The following is a 19,407-nucleotide window of genomic DNA, read 5'->3' on the forward strand; positions in this document are numbered from 1 at the left end:
TATGCGAATTGAAAAGAAGTGGGTTATATGGCCCCGCCCACCCGCCTGGCCACGCCTACTCTGTCGGTTGGCTCCGCCCCCTTATCATCGTCTCTGTATGTGTGTGTAGCCACGCCTACCTATGGTTGACCCCGCCCCTCATCGTGGCCCCGCCCAACCCAGCTCCCGCGCATGCGCTGATCCCTCCGGGGGGAGCCCCCGCCGCCAGGTGGCGCTGCTCCACGACGTCCCGCGCTGACGTCACACGCCGGCGCGGGCGGGGCTGTCAAGCATGGCGGCGGCAGGGGGCCGGGAGGGTGGCGTGAGTCGGGCGCATCCGCCGCCATCCGCCGCGAACCGCCGCCGGAGCCGCCCCGACGGACCGGGACACGAGCGGGGACTCCCCGGGACAGCGCGGGACGGGGCGATGGTCCCTCAGCGGACCCCGCCGTGAAGTGCCGTGGTGCATGCCGGGATGGGTAGTTCCGCACAGGCCGCATGTGGCCGCCGGGGCCGCCCCGGGGAAAACGGGGCTGACCGGGCGTGCGTGTCCCCGGGTCCCCCTCCCGTCCCCTCCGCAGGCGTCCAGCGTGGGGGGGCCTGGCGTGGCCCCCGCCATTCCTGCAGCGCCTGCCAGAGCAGCCCCGGGACGGTTTGAGGCCCCTCCTCGCTATTCCGAGGGGGGGTTATAGAAACCCCGGACACCCCCGTGTCCTGGAGGCGGCGAGGGGCGGTGAGGGGAGCCCCGCGGGCTGCGGTCACGTCTGGATCTGCTGATACCCGTGTCTTCCTCTCCAGTTACAGGTTCTCACCCCGACGATGGGTTTAAGAAGCTGCGATGGATGTAAGAAGCTGCTGGAAACGAGGAGGTGGGTTCAACCGGCCTGTCCAGGGGGGTCTGTGTTCTGCACTCCCCTCCGAGATCATAATTAGCCAAAATTCTCTAATTAGCTCTGCCAAACCATTTTAACCACTGCATAAGCCTCTCTGAGGGCTGACATCCCACCCCAGAGCTGTGTCCCCACATCAGTTTGTGCTCCAGCTGCTGTGGGGCAGGAGCAGGTGACACCATGGCTGTGAGTCCCAGCTGAACTCTTGTCACCCCGCGCTCCCCTGGGTGGGGAAAAATTAATGAAATAGAACAAGGGCAAGTGTAGAGTCTTGAATGTGGGCAGGAACAGCCCCAGGTTCAGTGTAAGTTGGGGAATGACCTATTAGAGAGCAGCGTAGGGGAAAGGGAGCTGGAGGTCCTGGGGACAGCAGGGTGACCATGAGCCAGCACTGGGCCCTTGTGGCCAGGAAGCCAATGGGACCTGGGGTGGGTTAGAAGGGGGTGGTCAGTAGGTCAGAGAGGTTCTCCTGCCCCTCTGCTCTGCCCTGGGGAGACCACACCTGGAATCTTGTGTCCAGCTGTGGCCCCTCAGTTCCAGCAGGACAGGGAACTGCTGCAGAGAGTCCAGCGCAGCCACCAAGATGCTGCAGGGAGTGGAGCATCTCCCGTGTGAGGAAAGGCTGAGGGAGCTGGGGCTCTGGAGCTGGACAAGAGGACACTGAGGGGGGACTCATTGCTGGGGATCAATATGGAAAGGGGCAGTGTCAGGAGGATGGAGCCAGGCTCTGCTGGTGACAACCAGGGACAGGACAAGGGGCAATGGGTACAAACTGGAACACAGGAGGTTCCACTTGAAGATGAGAAGCAACTTGTTGGGGGTGAGGGTGTCAGAGCCTGGCCCAGGCTGCCCAGGGGGTTGTGGAGTCTCCTTCTGTGCAGACATTCCAACCCGCCTGGACACCTTCCTGTGTAACCTCATCTGGGTGTTCCTGCTCCATGGGGGGATTGCACTGGATGAGCTTTCCAGGGCCCTTCAGCCCCTGACACTCTGGGATTCTCAAGGCGGCAGCAACTGCAACTGATCTGCTGAGGTTTCCCCTCACCAAATGGCTGGGCCTGGAGACCCTCGGAGCCCATGCTGCCGCCAGCCGCAGCCTCATCCTGTCACCCCACTGCCTTTTATTCGGCAGCCGCTGCCGGCTCAGCCATTTCCGCAGGCGTCCAGCGTGGGGGGGCCTGGCGTGGCCCCCGCCATTCCTGCAGCGCCTGCCAGAGCAGCCCCGGGACGGTTTGAGGCCCTTCCCTGCCATTCCGGGGGAGAGTTATAGAAATCCCGGACACCCCTGTGTCCCAGGGGCTATCGGGGCGGTGGGGGGAGCCCCGCGGGCTGCGGTCACTTCTGGATCTGCTGATACCCGTGTCTTCCTCTCCAGTTACAGGTTCTCACCCTGACAACGGGTTTAAGAAACTGCGGTGGGTGTAAGAAGCTGCTGGGAACGAGGAGGTGGGTTCAACCGGCCTGTCCAGGGGGGTCTGTGTTCCACACTCTCCCCCAAGATCGTAATTAGCCAAAATTCTGTAATTAGCTCTGCCAAACCTCTATAACCACTCCATAAGCCTCTCTCGGGGCTGACATCCCACCCCAGAGCTGTGTCCCCACATCGGTTTGTTGCCATCGCGGGGCAAGTTCAGGTGATGCTGTGGCCACAAAGTCCCATTCCCGGCTGCCCCTTGTCACCCCTCGCTCTGGCTGTGCCTTGCTGGGTGATCTGGTGATCTGGAAGGACACAAGAATCCACCGGCAATGAGGAGGTGGGTTCAACTGGCCCATCCTCTCGTAAATAGCCACATTCTGCCTAACTAGCTCTGCCAAACCCAGGCACAAAGGTCTTGTCCCCTCATTAAGCCACCGAGTCCCTCAGGGCTGAAATCCCACTGCGGGGGAGGTCTGGAGTGACCCCCCATTCCAGTTTGTGGCCCACGCACTCGTGGGTGTGCAATTAATCCGGCTAATTAAGCATTCAGTCAAACGAGCAGCAGTGAGGGAGAATATTCCCCCGCGCCCCAGGACAGGGCGGAGGCGGCAGCTTTTATTGACTTTTTTTCCTTCAAATTTAGGTGAAAATCGGGTAGATCGTCCATTTTTGGAAGCACTGGATGGTAGCTGCTGAAGAAGCTCGCCACGCTCCTTGCTTGCTCGGTAAGGAGGTTTGACTTACTGGGCTTTACTGGGAATACTGGTGAGCGCTGGTTTGCCACAATAACAAGTGAAGCAGTGAAATTTATATCCTGGTGGTGCCATAATTCTCATTTCTTGACATTTCCCCTCGTTCTTTTCCAGCTGGACGCCGGCACGGGGTCCCCAGTCCAACGCTCCTCACTTGGCTTGTCCTTCCCAGAGCTCCCAGTTACACCAGCCTTTTAACTGGGGATACTGGGATGACAACGGGTGATGCCACCATCTCAATAAATCACTGATTTCCCACTGGGTTTTTGGTACGGTGACAAATTTGGGGACACCATGGTGCTCCTGCAGGGTGCAGCAGCCTCATGGCGCCTACCCCACACGTCCCACCACGCCGGTGATGGTCAATGTCAACCCTTGGGGTGCACGGCCACAAATTGGGCTGTCCCCAGCCCCGGAAGAGGTGACGATGACAATGACAGAGCGAGTGTTCCCTGTCCCCCCGGCGCCTGCGCGGCGGGCTCGGCGGGTTGTTGGCGGCGCAGGAAACAGCCAGCGCAGCCCAGGGGGGAAGTGGGTGCCGGCGGGCGCGGCATGGCGGAGCTGGAGGGTCCCGAATTCGGCAAAGCCGACTTCGTCCTGCTGGACGAGGTGACCATGGAGCAGTTCCTGGAGAACCTGCGCCTGCGGTATGGGACGGGGGACAGCGGGGCGGGGGACGCGGCAATGGGGACACCCCGAAGTGCTGCTGCGGCATCCCCGGGCGTGGCACTGGATGTGGTGGGTCCCAGTGATGCGGTATGAGACCCCATGGCAGCATCTGCGCCCTGGGGGTGCTGGTGTGGGGACGATGGGGGTACTGGGGACCCCGAGTCCTGCGGGGGGTGCGGAAGCGCCTGGCGCCAAACCCCAGCACTGCAGGAAATGACCGGGTGGTGCCTGTGGCTGGGGGGAAACTGAGGCACAGCCGCGCCCAAGGTGGAGTGGAGGTCGGGGGGATATAGGGGTGCGCACCCCAAGACTGTGTGTCCCACCTGTGGGTCCCCCACATTTTTTGCCTGCTCCTGCACCCACAGGTGCTGCTTGCAGGAAGAGCCACTGCCCCATGGCGTGGAGCTCTGGGGGGGTCTCACCCTGCCCCACAGAAAGGCGCCCCACAGGGTGCTGCCCCATGGCACCCCACAGGATGCCACCCTGCCCCATGGCACCCCACAGGATGTCATCCCACCCCATGATGCAGCAACCCACAGACTGTGCATCCTGCCCGGTAGCACAGCACCCCACAGAGAATCATTCTGCCCTATGGCACGGTGCCCTGCAGAGAACCATCCCACAGCTCAGCACTGTCAGAATGAGCATCCTGCCCCATAGCACAGCACCACCCTGCCCTTCGTACAGCACCCCACAGAGAACCGTGCCACCCAATGGGTGCCATCCTGTCCCATGGCACAGGGTGCCGCCCCTAACATGGCACAGCACCCCACAGAATGTGCGTCATGCCCCATGGCACAGCACCCTGCAGGGTGCTATCACACCCCATGGCACAGCACCCCACTGTGTTCATCCTGCCCCATAGCATGCCCCTACAGAGCAGCACCCTGCCCCATAGCACAGTGCCCTGCAAGGTGCCACCTCACAGAGCACCATCCCACCCTGTGGCACAGCACCCAACAGAATGTGCATCTTGTCCCATAGCACAGCACCCTACAAGGTGGCACCCCATAGCACAGCACCCCACAGGGTGCCACCCTACTGCACCATCCTGCCCCATGGGGCAGGGTGCTATCCTGCCCCACAGAAGAGCACCCTGCAGGGTGTCACCCCACCCCATGGCACAGCACCCACCAGAGTCTGCATCTTGCCCCATGGCACAGGATGCCATCTCACTCCATGGCACAGCACCCCACAGAACCTGCATCCTGCCCCACAGCACAGCACCCTACGAGGTGCCACCCCACAGAACCCTCCTACCCCATGGCACAAGGTGCCACCCCACAGCCAAGCACTCTGCAGGGTGTCACCCCATAGCGCAGCACCCTACAAGGTGCCACCCCATGGCGCAGCACCCCACAGGGTGCCTCCTAGCCCCACTGCCTGCCCCACGGCCGCCCCTCTGCGCAGGTTCTCGCAGGGCCGCATCTACACGTACATCGGGGAGGTGGTGGTGGCGGTGAACCCGTACCGGGCGCTGGCGCTGTACGGCGCGCCCATGGTGGAGCGCTACCGCGGCCGCGAGCTCTACGAGCGCCCGCCACACCTCTTCGCCCTGGCCGACGCCGCCTACAAGGCCATGAAGCGCCGCGCCAAGGACACCTGCATCGTCATCTCGGGTAGGGCTGGCAGTGATTTTTTGGGGTGGGGGGCACCCTTGGGTGGGTGGCACCCACCCTCACCCAGCCCCTGTTCTCCCCGCCAGGTGAAAGCGGGGCGGGCAAGACAGAGGCCAGCAAGTACATCATGCAGTACATCGCCGCCATCACCAACCCCAGCCAGCGCGCCGAGGTGGAGAGGTGGGTCCGGCCCCACGGCGCCGTGGGGCTAGGGGCTGGGGTATAGACCCTGTGGCCTGCCAACTCTGGGCTGGGGGGGAATCAGGGGTGCCCCATGCCTGTGGGGTGATCCTTGGGGGCCCCATGCTTATAGATAAGGTCTGGGGCAACTAGGGGTAACCCATGGCTGTGGGGTGGTTCTGGGGTGCCCTATGGCCATTGAGATGGTGTGGGGTGACCAGGGTGCCCCATAAGGCTGTGGGGTGGGTTGACCTGGGTGCCCCGTGCCTATAGTGATGATGTGGGGCAACCAAGGGTGCCCCATAGCTGTGCGTTGGTCCTGAGGTTCCTGGGGTGGCCCTGGCCATAGAGAAAACCTGAGGTGACATGAGGTGCCCCATGGGGCTGTGAGGGTGGTCGTGGAAGGTCCCCATGCCCATAGGGATGATATGGGGCAACCAGGAGTGCCCCATGCCTGTGGGGTGGTCCTGGGGGACCTGGTGTGCCCCATGTCCAGAGAGATGTTGTGGGGGGGAGCAGGGTGGCACACGGACCTGTGGGGTGGGGTTGGGTGGAGTGGAGGGACCAGGGGGCCTCATGGCTTTGGGGTGGTCCTGGGGTGCCCCATGGCCATGGAGATGGGGTGGGAAGACCAGGGGTGCCGTGTCCTGTGTCCATCCGTGAGGTTGCAGCCCCATAGCGCTGTGCCACGCCGTGCCATGGTGTGCCATCGTGTGCCGTGCCGTGCCACCACCCAGGGTGAAGAACGTGCTGCTCAAGTCCAATTGCGTCCTGGAGGCCTTCGGCAACGCCAAAACCAACCGCAACGACAACTCCAGCCGCTTCGGCAAGTACATGGACATCAACTTTGACTTCAAGGGCGACCCCACCGGTGGGCACATCCACAACTACCTCCTGGAGAAGGTGTGGGAGGGGTTGTGGGCGGGGCCATGGGCAGGTGGGTGCTGGTCTCACCTGGGCACCACCCGGCACCCACTCCCTGCTCCTCTTCCAGTCCCGGATCCTCCAGCAGCAACCGGGAGAGAGGAACTTCCATGCCTTCTACCAGGTGGGATGGGATGGGATGGGATGGGATGGGATGGGATCAGGAGGTTGGGATGGGACAGATGGGGTGTGATCCTTGGGATGAAATGGGGATGGGATGGGGCCAGAGTGGGTGCGCTGAGAAGATTAGGGTGGAACAAATGGGATCTGTGACATGAATGGGATAGGATGGGGTGGGATGGGATCTATGGGGTAGGATCTATGGGGTGAGGGTAGCATGGAAAGGTTGGGATGGGATGGATCAGATGGGATAGATGGGATGGGACAGATAGGTTGGCTGTGATCTATGGGATGAGATGGGGATGGGCTAGGATGGATGGCATCTATAGGATAGGATCAATGGGATGGATTGGATGGAATGGATGGGATCTACAGGATAGGATCAATGGGATGGATGGGATCTATAGGATAGGATCAATGGGATGGATGGAATGGAATGGATGGGATCTACAGGATAGGATCAATGGGATGGATGAGATCTATGGGATAGGAATGGATGTGAAAGGGATAGATGCGGATGGGGCAAATGGGATAAAAGGGACAGCATACAGGGACACAGACCCACACCAGCCAGACTAGGGGGCACCAGGCTGGGGTTCCCCCCCCTCATGGTGCTGACCCCCCTGCCCCACAGCTGCTGCTGGGCGCCCCAGAGGCGCTGCTGAGCTCGCTGCACCTCTGCCGGGACCCCCGCGCCTACCGCTACACCCGGGAGGGAGCCCCTGCCTGCGTGAGTGCGGGGACACAGGGACAGGGTGGGGGACAGGGTGTCCCCAGCCCCTGACACCCCGTCCTGTCCCCAGGAGGAGGACGCGGGCGGGTACCGCGCTGTGGAGGAGGCGCTGGGCATCATCGGCTTCTCCCCTGAGGAGGTGGGGACCCTGTGGCGGGTCCTGGCGGCCATTCTGCTCCTGGTGAGACCCTGTGGTGGCCCCGCTGCACCAGTACACCTCCCCTGCACCAGTATGGCCCCTCCTGCACCAGTATGGCCCCTCCTGCACCAGTACACCCCCCCTGCACCTGTACAGCCCCTCCTGTGCACCAGTACGGCCCCTGCACCAGTACAACCCCCACACACACCTGTACAGCTTCTCCTGCACACCAGTATGGGCCAGTCCAGCCCAACGCAACCCAGCATGGCCCCCAGCCCAGCCCAATACGAACCAGTATGGCATGGCATAGCCCAATACAGCCCAGTACAGCCCAATGCAACCCAGCATGGCCCAGCCCAGCCCAATACGAACCAGTATGGCATAGCCCAATACAGCCCAGTACAGCCCAATGCAACCCAGCATGGCCCAGCCCAGCCCAATACGAACCAGTATGGCATAGCCCAATACAGACCAGTACAGCCCAATGCAACCCAGCATGGCCCAGCCGAGCCCAATACAAACCGGTGCAACCCAGCATGGCCCAGCCCAGCCCAATACAAACCGGTACAGCCGAATTCAACCCAGCATGGCCCAGCCCAGCTCAATACAAACTAGTATAGCCCAGTACAGCCCAATACAAACCGGTGCAACCCAGCATGGCCCAGCACAGCCTAATACAAACCAGTACAGCCGAATTCAACCCAGCATGGCCCAGTCCAGCCCAATACGAACCAGTATGGCATAGCCCAGTACAGCCCAATGCAACCCAGCATGGCCCAGCCCAGCCCAATACAAACCAGTACAGCCGAATTCAACCCACCATGGCCCAGCCCAGCTCAATACAAACTAGTGTAGCCCAGTACAGCCCAATACAAACCAGTACAGCCCAATGCAACCCAGCACAGCCCAGCTCAGCCCAGTACAAACCAGTAGAGCCCCGCATGGTCATGCTTGACCAACCTCATAGCCTTTTATGAGAATGTTACAAGGTGGATGGATGATGGCAGAGCCGTGGATGTGGTCTACCTTAACTTCAGTAAAGCCTTTGACACAGTCTCCCACAGCATCCTAGTTGCTAAGTTGCAGAGGTGTGGTCTAGACAATAGAGTAGTGAGGTGGGTTACAAACTGGCTTAAGGAGAGAAGCCAGAGAGTGGTAGTCAATGGTGTGGAGTCTAGTTGGAGACCAGTATCTAGTGGAGTACCTCAGGGGTCAGTACTGGGGCCAGTATTATTCAATATATTCATTAACGACTTAGACGAGGGAATAGAGTGTACTATCAGCAAGTTTGCTGATGACACTAAGCTGGGAGGAGTGGCTGACACGCCAGAAGGCTGTGCTGCCATCCAGCGAGACCTAGACAGGCTGGAGAGTTGGGCGGGGAATAACCTAATGAAATTTAACAAGGAAAAGTGTAGAGTCCTGCATCTGGGCAGGAACAACCCCAGGTTCCAGTATCGGTTGGGAAATTACATATTAGAGAGCAGTGTAGGGGAAAGGGACCTGGGGATCCTGGTGGACAACAGGATGACCATGAGCCAGCACTGTGCCCTTGTGGCCAGGAAGGCCAATGGCATCCTGGGATGTATTAGAAGGGGGGTGGTTAGTAGATCGAGAGAGGTCCTCCTTCCCCTCTACTCTGCCCTGGTGAGACCCCATCTGGAATATTGTGTCCAGTTCTGGGCCCCTCAGTTCAAGAAGGACAAGGAACTGCTGGAGAGGGTCCAGCGTAGGGCAACCAAGATGATTAAGGGAGTGGAGCATCTCCCTTATGAGGAAAGGCTGAGGGAGCTGGGTCTCTTTAGTTTGGAGAAGAGGAGACTGAGAGGTGACCTTATTAATGTTTATAAATATATTAAAGGTGAGTGCCATGAGGATGGAGCCAGGCTCTTCTCGTTGGCAAACAATGATAGGACAAGGGGCAATGGGATCAAGCTGGAACACAAGAGGTTCCACTTAAATTTGAGAAAAAACTTCTTCTCAGTAAGGGTAACAGAGCACTGGAACAGGCTGCCCAGGGGGGTTGTGGAGTCTCCTTCTCTGGAGACATTCAAGACCCACCTGGACATGTACCTGTGCAACCTCACTTAGGCGTTCCTGCTCCAGCAGGGGGATTGGACTAGATGATCTTTTGAGGTCCCTTCCAATCCAGAACATACTGTGATACTGTGATACTGTGATACTGTGATGGCCCAGCTCAGCCCATGAAACAGCAGGGGCTGGTGCCAGGGCACCCCATCCCCTTCCTGGGGGGCTCCTGGGTGTCCCCCACCTACACCCACCAAGGTGGCTTTGCGGGGCACCCCAGGGCAACATCCAGTTCACGGTGGAGGGCGAGGTGACCACGGCGGGGGACACGGCCGTGGTGGAGGACATGGCGGCGGTGACGGCGCTGGCGGAGCTGACGGCCACAGCCCCCGGGTGCCTGCACCAGGCGCTGCTCACCCGCACCGTGGCTGCCGGTGGTGGCGAGCTGATCGAGAAGGGCCACAGCCCCCGGGAAGCCGCCTATGCCCGGGACGCCTGCGCCAAGGTAGGGAGGGGACACAGGGTGACACCCCCCACAGCACCCTCGGGTGGCCGTCACGCTGTCCCTGTCCCCAGGCCATCTACGAGCGGCTCTTCTGCTGGATTGTGGGACGCATCAACGCCAGCATCGCCGCCCGCGGCTACGACGCTCGTCTGCACGGCAAGAGCACCGTCATCGGCGTCCTCGACATCTACGGCTTCGAGATCTTCGACACCAACAGGTGAGCTGGCCCAAGGGTTGGCGGGGGACATGGGGACATGTGGAGGGGACAGGAGCTGGGAGGGGTGTGGTGAGAGGACTAGAGATGGGAAGGATGTGTGGAGGGATCAGGGGACACGTGGAGGGGACAGGACCTGGGAGAGACATTTCAGGGGGATTTGGGATGGGAATGATGTGTGGAGGGGACAAGGGGACACCTGGGGGAGACACATGGAGGCAACAGGACCTGGGAGGGACACAGGGAGGTGACAGGGGTTGGGGGAAGGCCGGGAGGGAGCAGAGGTCCAGGAAGGACCCGTGGAGGTGACAGGACCCAGGAGGGACACATGGAAATGACAGGGCTTGAGAGGGACCCATGGAGGGAATGGGACACAGGATGGGGACAGGGAAGGACAAGACCACAAGGAACCCATGGAGGGACAGGAGCAGGTCCCTAGCAGGGCCATGGGGCAGGAGGTGCAGGGGACATGGCGTGGGGCTGGGTGACAGGGGCTGTCCTGTCCCCCTGTCCCAGCTTCGAGCAGTTCTGCATCAACTACTGCAATGAGAAGCTGCAGCAGCTCTTCATCGAACTGGTGCTGCGGCAGGAGCAGGAGGAGTATCAGCGGGAGGGCATCACCTGGCAGAGCGTGAGGGCACAGGGGACATGGAGACATGGGGGACATGGCATTGCCTGGCAGAGCGTGACGGGACGGGGACATGGAGGGAAGATGGGGAGGACGGGGGGGCATTGGCTGGCAGAACACAAGTGGACACAGGGACATGGGAGGACATGGGGGCATCACCTGGCAGTGTGTGAAGGGACACAGGGACATGGAGGGGACATGAGGACATCACCTGGTAGCACACAAGGGCATGGGGGAGATGTGAGGGGAAAGGGGGGACATGATGGGACATGCTATCACCTGGCAGAGCGTAAGGAAACACACTGGGGCATGGAGGGACATGGGGACATCACCTGGCAAAGCGCAGGAGGACATGGGGACATCACTTTGCAGAGCATGAGGGCCTTGGGGAAAACAGGGGGACATGGGGGACATCACTTTGCAGAGCACAAGGGCCTTGGGGAAAACAGGGGGACGTGGGGGGACATGGGGGATATCACTTTGCAGAGCATGAGGGCCTTGGGGAAAACAGGGGGACATGTGGGGACATGGGAGCATCATTTGGCAGAGCTTGGGAGGACATGGGGGAACAGGGGGGACATGGCCTGGCAAAGCTTGGGGGACAGGGGACATGGGTGGCACCACCTGGCAGAGCATGGGGCACTTAGGGGGGCACAGGGGGACACAGGGACATTGCCTGGCAGAGAGTGAGCAGCTTGGGGGGACCTGGAGGGGGACACGAGGCCATCACCTGGCAGAGCTCGGGGAACGGGAGGGCGTGGGTGACATCACCTGGCAGGGCCAGATTTTGGTTACACGGGCACAATTCAGGGTGCCTCAGGGGGGGAAATTTGGGGTGCCCACCCCCCCCAACATTGCCCCCCCAGATTGAATACTTCAGCAACGAGCCCATCGTGGCGCTGGTGGAGCAGCCGCACCGCGGGGTGCTGGCGCTGCTGGACGAGGCGTGCCTGGCCGCGGGGACCGTCACCGACGCGCTCTTCCTGGCCTCCATGGACGCCCGCCTGGGCCACCACCCCCACTACACCAGCCGCAAGGTGAGCTGGGGGGGTCGGGGGGAGCGGCGGGGGATACACGGGTTGAGGATTGACACCCCTGTGCCCCCCAGCTCTGCCCCACAGACAAGACCATGGAGTTCGACCGGGATTTCCGCATCAAGCACTACGCTGGAGATGTCACGTAAGGGGGATGTGGGGGGGACATGTGGGAGATGGGGGGGGCTGTGGGTGTCAGTGGGTGGCCGTGGGGCTCGGGGGCACCATGGAGGACTTTGGGAGGGCTTGAAGAACCATGAGGGGTGCGGTTGGGACGATGAGGCTAGAGGGACTCTTGGGGGTCTATGGTTGACTATGGGGCCTTGGAGAACCATGGTGGACCATGGGGGTGTCATAGGACTCTGGGGGTCTTGAGGGACCATGGGAGGTGGTTTGGGGTCATGAGGGACCATGGGGAGGGCACTTGGGACCAGGGGGCTAGAGGGGCTCTTGGGAGTCTATGGTTGACCATGAGGCCTTGGAGAACCATGGAGAACCATGGTGGACCATGGGGGAGCCTGGGGGTGTCATAGGACTTTGGGGGTCTTGAGGGACCATGGGAGGTGTTTTGGGGTCATGGGGGACCTTGGGAAGGCATGGTGGGGGGCACTTGGGACCATGAGGCTACAGGGATTCTTGGACATCTATGGTTGACCATGAAGCCTTAGAGAACCATGAGAGGGTCATGGGACTATGGGGGAACTTCAGGGGCCCTGAGATGCAGTTTGGGGTCATGGGGGACCATGAGGAAGGCACTTGGAACCAGGGGGATAGAGTGGCCCTTGGGGGTCTGTGGTTGACCATGAGACCTTGGAGAACCATAGTGGACCATGGCAGGGTCATGGGACTGTGGGGGTTTTGAAGGACCGCAGGAGATGGTTTGGGGTCATCAGGGATCATTGGGCTGTAGTGATCATGGGAACCATGGGAGACTGGTGAGGGGATCAGTTGTGGGCCACAGAGAACTATGGGGGACTGTGGGTGATCTTGTGGCCATGAGGGACCTTGGGAGGGCATGGTGGCCACCTGGGACCACTGAGGGCCACAGGAGCCCCTGAGGGATTCTGCAGTGGCCTTGGTTGGCCATGGGGCTTTGAGGACCATGGGGCATTGTGAGGACCATGAGGGACCATGGGTGACCATGGGTGACAGGGTTGGGGAACTCCATCCATGAGCGTGAACCCCACAGCCCCATGGCCTCCATGGGTGTCCCCAGGGCCACATGTCACCTCTGCGTGGGGCCGGGAGGCCCCAGCAGCCCTTGGGCCACCCCCAATGTGGTGTCCCCATCCCTCAGGTACTCAGTGGAGGGTTTCCTGGACAAGAACAAGGACACGCTCTTCCAGGACTTCAAACGGCTCTTCTACAACAGGTTGGGGACACAGGGGACATAGGCCGGGGGCTGGTTGCACAGCTGTGGGGTGGGAGTGGGGTGGCTGGTGCTGCCAGCCCCATGCCAGCGCTGTCCCCAGCACGGACCCGGTTCTACGTGCCATGTGGCCCGATGGCGAGCAGAGCATCACCGAGGTCACCAAGCGCCCACTGACTGCCGGGACACTCTTCAAGAACTCCATGGTGGCCCTGGTGGAGAACCTCGCCTCCAAGGTAGGGGACCAGGGACAGCCGGGCACGTCTCTGCACCAATGTCACATGGCCCCATGGCAGGTGGACATGTCCCCAGCCCATCTTGGTGTGTCCCTGTGGCAGCTGGGATGGCCTCAAGACACCTCCTGAGCCAGCCAAGCCTGTCCCCAAGACAGCTGAGTGTGTCCCCAAGCCAGCCAAGATGTCCCTGTGCCAGCCTGATGTGTCCCCAGACAGCTAAGAAGTCCCTGAGCTGGCCTAGCATATCCCCAAGCTAGCCAAGATGTCCCTGTGCCATGCACACATGTCCCTGAGCCAGCTTGGTGTGTCCCCAAGCCAGCCAAGGTGTCCCTGTGCCAGCCTAGTGTGTCCCCAAGCCAGCCAAGATGTCCTTGTGCTATGCAGGCATGTCCCTGAGTGAGCCTGATGTGTCCCCAAACCAGTCAAGATGTCCTTTTGCCAGCCTGGCATGTCCCTAAGCCAGACAAGATGTCCTCAAACCAGCTTGGAATATCCCCAAGCCAGACAAGATGTGTCTGTATGAGCCTGGTATGTCCCCAAGCCAGCCAAGGTGTCCCTGTGCCAGCCCGCTGTATCCCTAAGCCACTCAGCCCTGCTGTCACCATGCCACCCATGCCTGGTGCCTCCCACCTTCTGTGCCCAGAAACCGCCAGCCTCGGCCACCAGTGGTCCTGGTGCCACTGCAGTGCCACCATGTCCCCGCAGGAGCCCTACTACGTGCGCTGCATCAAACCCAACGACCACAAGTCCCCAACGCTCTTCGACGCCGAGCGCTGTCGGCACCAGGTCTCCTACCTGGGGCTACTGGAGAACGTCCGTGTGCGCCGCGCCGGCTTCGCCTACCGCCAGCCCTACCACCGCTTCCTCCTGCGGTACGCCCCCCGAACGCCCCGGGACCCCCCAAATGCCGCTGCGGCCCCTCACGCTGCTCCATCCCCCAGGTACAAGATGACCTGCGAGTACACGTGGCCCAACCACCTGATGGCCAGCGACCGAGAGGCCACGCAAGCCCTCCTGGAGCAGCACGGCTTCCAGGACGACGTGGCGTATGGTCACACCAAGGTCTTCATCCGCACGCCCCGCACCCTCGTCTGCCTCGAGCAGGCGCGGGCGCAGCTCATCCCCATCATCGTCCTGCTGCTGCAGAAGGTGTGGGACATGCGTGGGGTGGGTTGGTTTGGTCCCAGCTCTGGGTGACACGGGGTTGGGAGTACACCTGGAGCTGCTGGGGGGGTTCTGGGGAGATCCATGGGGCAGCGCCTGCCCTGCCCCCCAGTGTTGGGCAGGACAGGGGTCTGGGGGGACACCAGGGCTCTGCCAGCACAAGGAGCTGCTGGTGGGGAAATCCATGAGGCAGTGCCCACCCTGCCCCCCGGCACTTGGCAGAACATGGGGTTGGGGACACCCTGAGCTGCTGGCGGGGTCCTGGGGGGATCCATGGGACAGTACCCACCCTGGTGCCAGGCAGGACGTGGATTTGGGGGGACACCAGGGTTCTACCCGGCACTGGGAGCTGCTGGTGGGGTCTGGGGGGGATCCACGGGGCAGTGCCCACCCTGATACCCAGCATTTGGCAGGACATGGGTTTGGGGGGACACCAGGGCTCTGCTGGCACTGGGAGCTGCTGGTGGGGTCCCAGGGGAATCTGTGGGGCAGTGCCCACCCTGATCCCCAGCACTGAGCAGGACACAGGTTTGGGGGGACACCTGGAGCTGCTGGTGGAGTCTTGGGGGGGAATCCATGGGGCAGTGCCCACCCTGACCCTCGGCATCATGCAGGCCTGGCGCGGCGCCGTGGCACGCCGGCGCTGCCGGCACCTGCGCGCTGCCTACGCCATCATGGCGTTCTACAAGCGGCAGAAGGTGAGGGCGTACCTGCGGGAGCTGCTGCGACGCTTCCAGGCTGTCCGCACCCTCCCCGATTTCGGCAAGAGCGTGGAGTGGCCGGAGCCGCCGGCGGTGCTGGCGCGGTTCCAGGAGGCCAGCCAGCGCCTCTTCCGCAGGTACCGGCCTGCGCCCCGCTGAACGGGGGACGGGGGACAGGGACGTGGGACAGGGATGGGGGCACGGGGACATGGGAAAGGAACATGGTTTGGGAATGTGAGATGGAGATGTGGGATGGGAACATGGGCTGGGGACAGGGACACGGGACAAGGACACAAGAAGGGGACGTGGGATGCGGATGTAGGATGGGGATGCAGGATGGAGTTGCAGACAGGGACGTGGGACAAGGACACAAGATGGGGATGTGGGCATGGGATGGGGAGGGAGGGTGGGGACATGGGGATGCAGGATGGAGTTGCAAACAGGGACAGAGACGTGAGACAAGGACACAAGATGGGGATGTGGGCATGGGATGGGGAGGGAGGGTGGGGACATGGGGATGCAGGATGGAGTTGCAAACAGGGACAGGGGCGTGGGACAAGGACACAAGATGGGGATGTGAGACAGGGACATGGGATGTAGGATTCGGATGTGGGATGGGAACATGAGGTGGGGACAGGGACACAGGACAAGGACACAAGATAGCGATGGGGACATGAGATGGAGATGTGGGACAGGGCTGGGGATGTGGAATGGGAATGTGGGACGAAGATGTGGGTTGGGGACATGGGATGGGAATACAGGATGGAGATGTGGTATTGGGACATGGAATGGTGATGCAGGATGGGGACAGGGACATGGGAGATGCAGGACTGGAATGTGGGTCGGGGACATGGGATGGGGTCACGGACATGAGACAAGGACATGGGATGGGGATGCGAGACAGGGATAGGGATGTGGGATGGAGTCAGGGACATGGGACAAGGACATGGGATGGGGACAAGGACAGGGTCAGGGACATGGGATGGGGACAGGGACACAGGACAAAGACATGAGACGGCGATGTGAGGTGGGGAGGTGGTTGGGGACATGGGATGGGAATGCAGGGCAGGGATGTGGGACGGGGACACGTGGGTGGGTCCATGGGATGTGCCGGTGTGACGGTGACATGACCTCCCCGAGTCCCCCCTGCAGGTGGCGGGCGCGCCAGATCGTGAAGAACATCCCCCCATCAGCCATGGGGCAGCTCCGCGCCAAGGTGGCCGCCATGGAGGCGCTGGGGGGGCTGCGGCGGGACTGGGGCTGCCAGCGCAGCTGGGCACAGGACTACCTCTCCTCGGTAAGGGTGGCTTTGGTGTCCCCGGGGGTGTCACCCGTGCCCCACGCCGTGGTGACACCCCCATCACTGCTCCCCCAGCCCAGCGAGAACCCGGGGCAGGCGCTGGTCTTCGCCCGCCGTGTCCAGAGCCTCAAGGACAAGGTGCATTTCAGCTCCGTCCTCTTCTCCTGCCACGTCCGTAAGGTGAGTGGGGGGGATCCTGCTCGGCCACCATGTCTGTGTCACCCCCCCTAGTGTGTCTCCTCACCTGTCCCTGTCCCCACAGATCAACCGCTTCGGGAAGAGCCGGGACCGGGCCATCCTGGTGACGGACCAGCACCTCTACAAGCTGGACCCGCGGCGGCAGTACCGGGTGATGCGAGCGCTGCCCCTCAGCTCTGTGAGTGTCCCCAAACCCACCAGTGTCCCCAGGCCATGGCAGGGGGGCAGAGTCACCCCCTACACCCTGTCCCACTCCTACCCGGAGGCTGGAGATCCCTGGTCCCCATGGCCACACACTGGAGCTGTCTGCGGTGGCACAGGGAGGTCCCCCAGGACAGAGGTGGGATGATGTCCCCACCATGCTGGCCATGCTGTGCTGTCCCCACCGTGTTGGCAGTGCTGTGCTGTCCTCACTGTGCTGTCCCCACTGTGATGTCCCCCCTGTGCTGTCCCCACCACACTGGCCATGCCATACTGTCCCCACTGTACTGTCCCTGCTGTGTTGTCCCCACCGTGATGTCCCCTCCACACTGGCCATGCTGTGCTGTCCCCATGATGCTGTCCTGACCACACTGTCCTCACCGTGCTGTCCCCACCATGCTGGCCATGCTGTGCTGTCCCCACCATGCTGTCCCCACCGTGCTCACCATGACACCTTGGCCACACTGTGTTGCCCATGCCCTGTCCCTGGCCGCAGCGGTGACCCCAGCTGTCCCCGCAGGTGACAGGGCTGAGCGTGACGAGCTGCGGGGCGCAGCTGGTGGTGTTCCACACGCGCGGGCAGGAGGAGCTGGCTGTGTGCCTGCATCGCACGCAGCCGCCGGGGGACAACCGCGTGGGCGAGCTGGTGGGCGTGCTGCTGGAGCACTGCCGAGCGTGAGTAGGGGGGCTGTGGGCTGGGGGTTCCCTGTGACCCCCACACACCCCCGTTGACATTGGGGTGTCGCAGGACCAAGCGGGAGCTGCAGGTCGGGGTGTCTGACCGCATCCAGCTGAGCCTGGGCGGGCGCCGGCGGCTGCTGACGGTGGAGACGCGCCTGGATGTGCCCACCCCTGATTTTGAGAAGAGCCGCGATGGCTTCGTGCTTTACTGGCCTGGGAAATGAGGGAGGGAACAACTCTGTCACCCACCCCCAGCCGCGTCCTGCCCCCACCCTGCCCCGCTCACTGGGGACCCCATGACCCCCAACCATGCGTCCCCACGGACCCCCTGGGATGATGCCGAAGCTTCTGTGTGTGTTGGGAATAAAGAGCTGGATGGGACCCTCGCAGCTCCCCAGGACCCTTGTGTCCCGCAGCTGCCCCAGGATGGGCTTGGGGTCCCCAAAAACTGCCACACAGCATGGGGACCCTGCCAGGGAGAGGGGGCTGGGGAGGCAGGTTAGCTGCAGGGGCGATGTGATGGAGTGGGATCAGTAGGGTGGTGGAGGGATGTGGATGGAGCTGGGGTGGGATGTATGGGGTGGGATGAGTGGATGGGATGTAATCTCTGGAATGGGGTGGGCTGAGATCTACTGGATAAAGTGGGATGGATGGGACAGGATCAATGGAATCAATGGGGTGAAATCCACAGGATGGGATGGAATGTGGTGAGATGAATGGATGGCGGGGGGGAACTATGGACTGGGATGGGATCCGTGGGGTGGGATCTATTGGGTTGAGGTGGGATGAATGGATGGGATGGAATCTCTGGGATGGGGTGAGGTGATGGCTGGAATCTATGGGATGGGGTGAGGTGAGATGGGATCTGTGGGCTGGGATCTGTTGGGATGGGGTGGAATCTCTGGGGTGGGGTGGGCTGGGATCTGTGATATGGAATGGGGTGAAATGGGATCTGTAGGATGGAGTGGGATGTGGGGAGATGGACAGGAGGGGATGGATGGGCTGGGATCAGCTGGGATGGGATCGATGGATGGGCTGGGATCGATGGATGGGCTGGGATCAGCTGGGATGGGATCGATGGATGGGCTGGGATCGATGGATGGGCTGGGATCAGCTGGGATGGGAGCGATGGATGGGGTGGGATCGATGGATGGGCTGGGATTGGATGGGGTGGGATCGATGGATGGGCTGGGATCAGCTGGGATGGGATTGATGGATGGGGTGGGATCGATGGATGGGCTGGGATCAGCTGGGATGGGATCGATGGATGGGGTGGGATCGATGGATGGGCTGGGATCAGCTGGGATGGGATCGATGGATGGGGTGGGATCGATGGATGGGCTGGGATCAGCTGGGATGGGATCGATGGATGGGCTGGGATCGATGGATGGGCTGGGATCAGCTGGGATGGGAGCGATGGATGGGGTGGGATCGATGGATGGGCTGGGATCAGCTGGGATGGGATCGATGGATGGGCTGGGATCGATGGATGGGCTGGGATCAGCTGGGATGGGAGCGATGGATGGGCTGGGATCGATGGATGGGCTGGGATCAGCTGGGATGGGATCGATGGATGGGCTGGGATCTCTGGGGTGGGTGGGTGAGATCTGTTGGGTGGGATGAGGTGGGATGGGATGTGGTGAGAGGGACGGATGGGATGGGGGGATGTGATCTATGGGTCCTTGGGGTGGGATCTGCTGGGATGGGGTGTCCCTGTTACCCAGTG

General features: G+C 61.7%; 1 protein-coding gene and 1 long non-coding RNA gene across 2 annotated transcripts; both read left to right on the plus strand.

Annotated features, from left to right (window-relative positions):
- Window positions 1–263: 263 nt before the first annotated feature.
- LOC308038259 lies at window positions 264–3,295 on the plus strand. The gene is made up of 4 exons (XR_013921907.1): window positions 264–848; window positions 2,245–2,315; window positions 2,930–3,011; window positions 3,153–3,295. It is a non-coding gene; the product is annotated as an uncharacterized lncRNA (long non-coding RNA).
- Window positions 3,296–3,590: 295 nt separating this feature from the next.
- On the plus strand, window positions 3,591–18,047 carry MYO1G (myosin IG; the record flags this gene model as incomplete). Its single annotated transcript, XM_080340060.1, has 22 exons — window positions 3,591–3,685; window positions 5,118–5,326; window positions 5,413–5,506; window positions 6,244–6,409; window positions 6,501–6,554; window positions 7,185–7,280; window positions 7,354–7,464; window positions 9,731–9,955; window positions 10,027–10,172; window positions 10,686–10,800; window positions 11,664–11,834; window positions 11,906–11,976; window positions 13,129–13,203; window positions 13,304–13,436; window positions 14,142–14,308; window positions 14,378–14,585; window positions 15,215–15,438; window positions 16,454–16,598; window positions 16,677–16,781; window positions 16,864–16,977; window positions 17,521–17,675; window positions 17,749–18,047. 22 exons carry the CDS (start codon window positions 3,591–3,593, stop codon window positions 17,903–17,905), a joined length of 3,036 nt encoding a protein of 1,011 aa, XP_080196186.1. The 3' UTR covers window positions 17,906–18,047.
- Window positions 18,048–19,407: the final 1,360 nt, after the last annotated feature.

This window comes from Nesoenas mayeri (genome assembly GCF_963082525.1).
Source record: "Nesoenas mayeri genome assembly, chromosome: 2".
In the NCBI taxonomy this organism is placed as follows: domain Eukaryota; kingdom Metazoa; phylum Chordata; class Aves; order Columbiformes; family Columbidae; genus Nesoenas; species Nesoenas mayeri.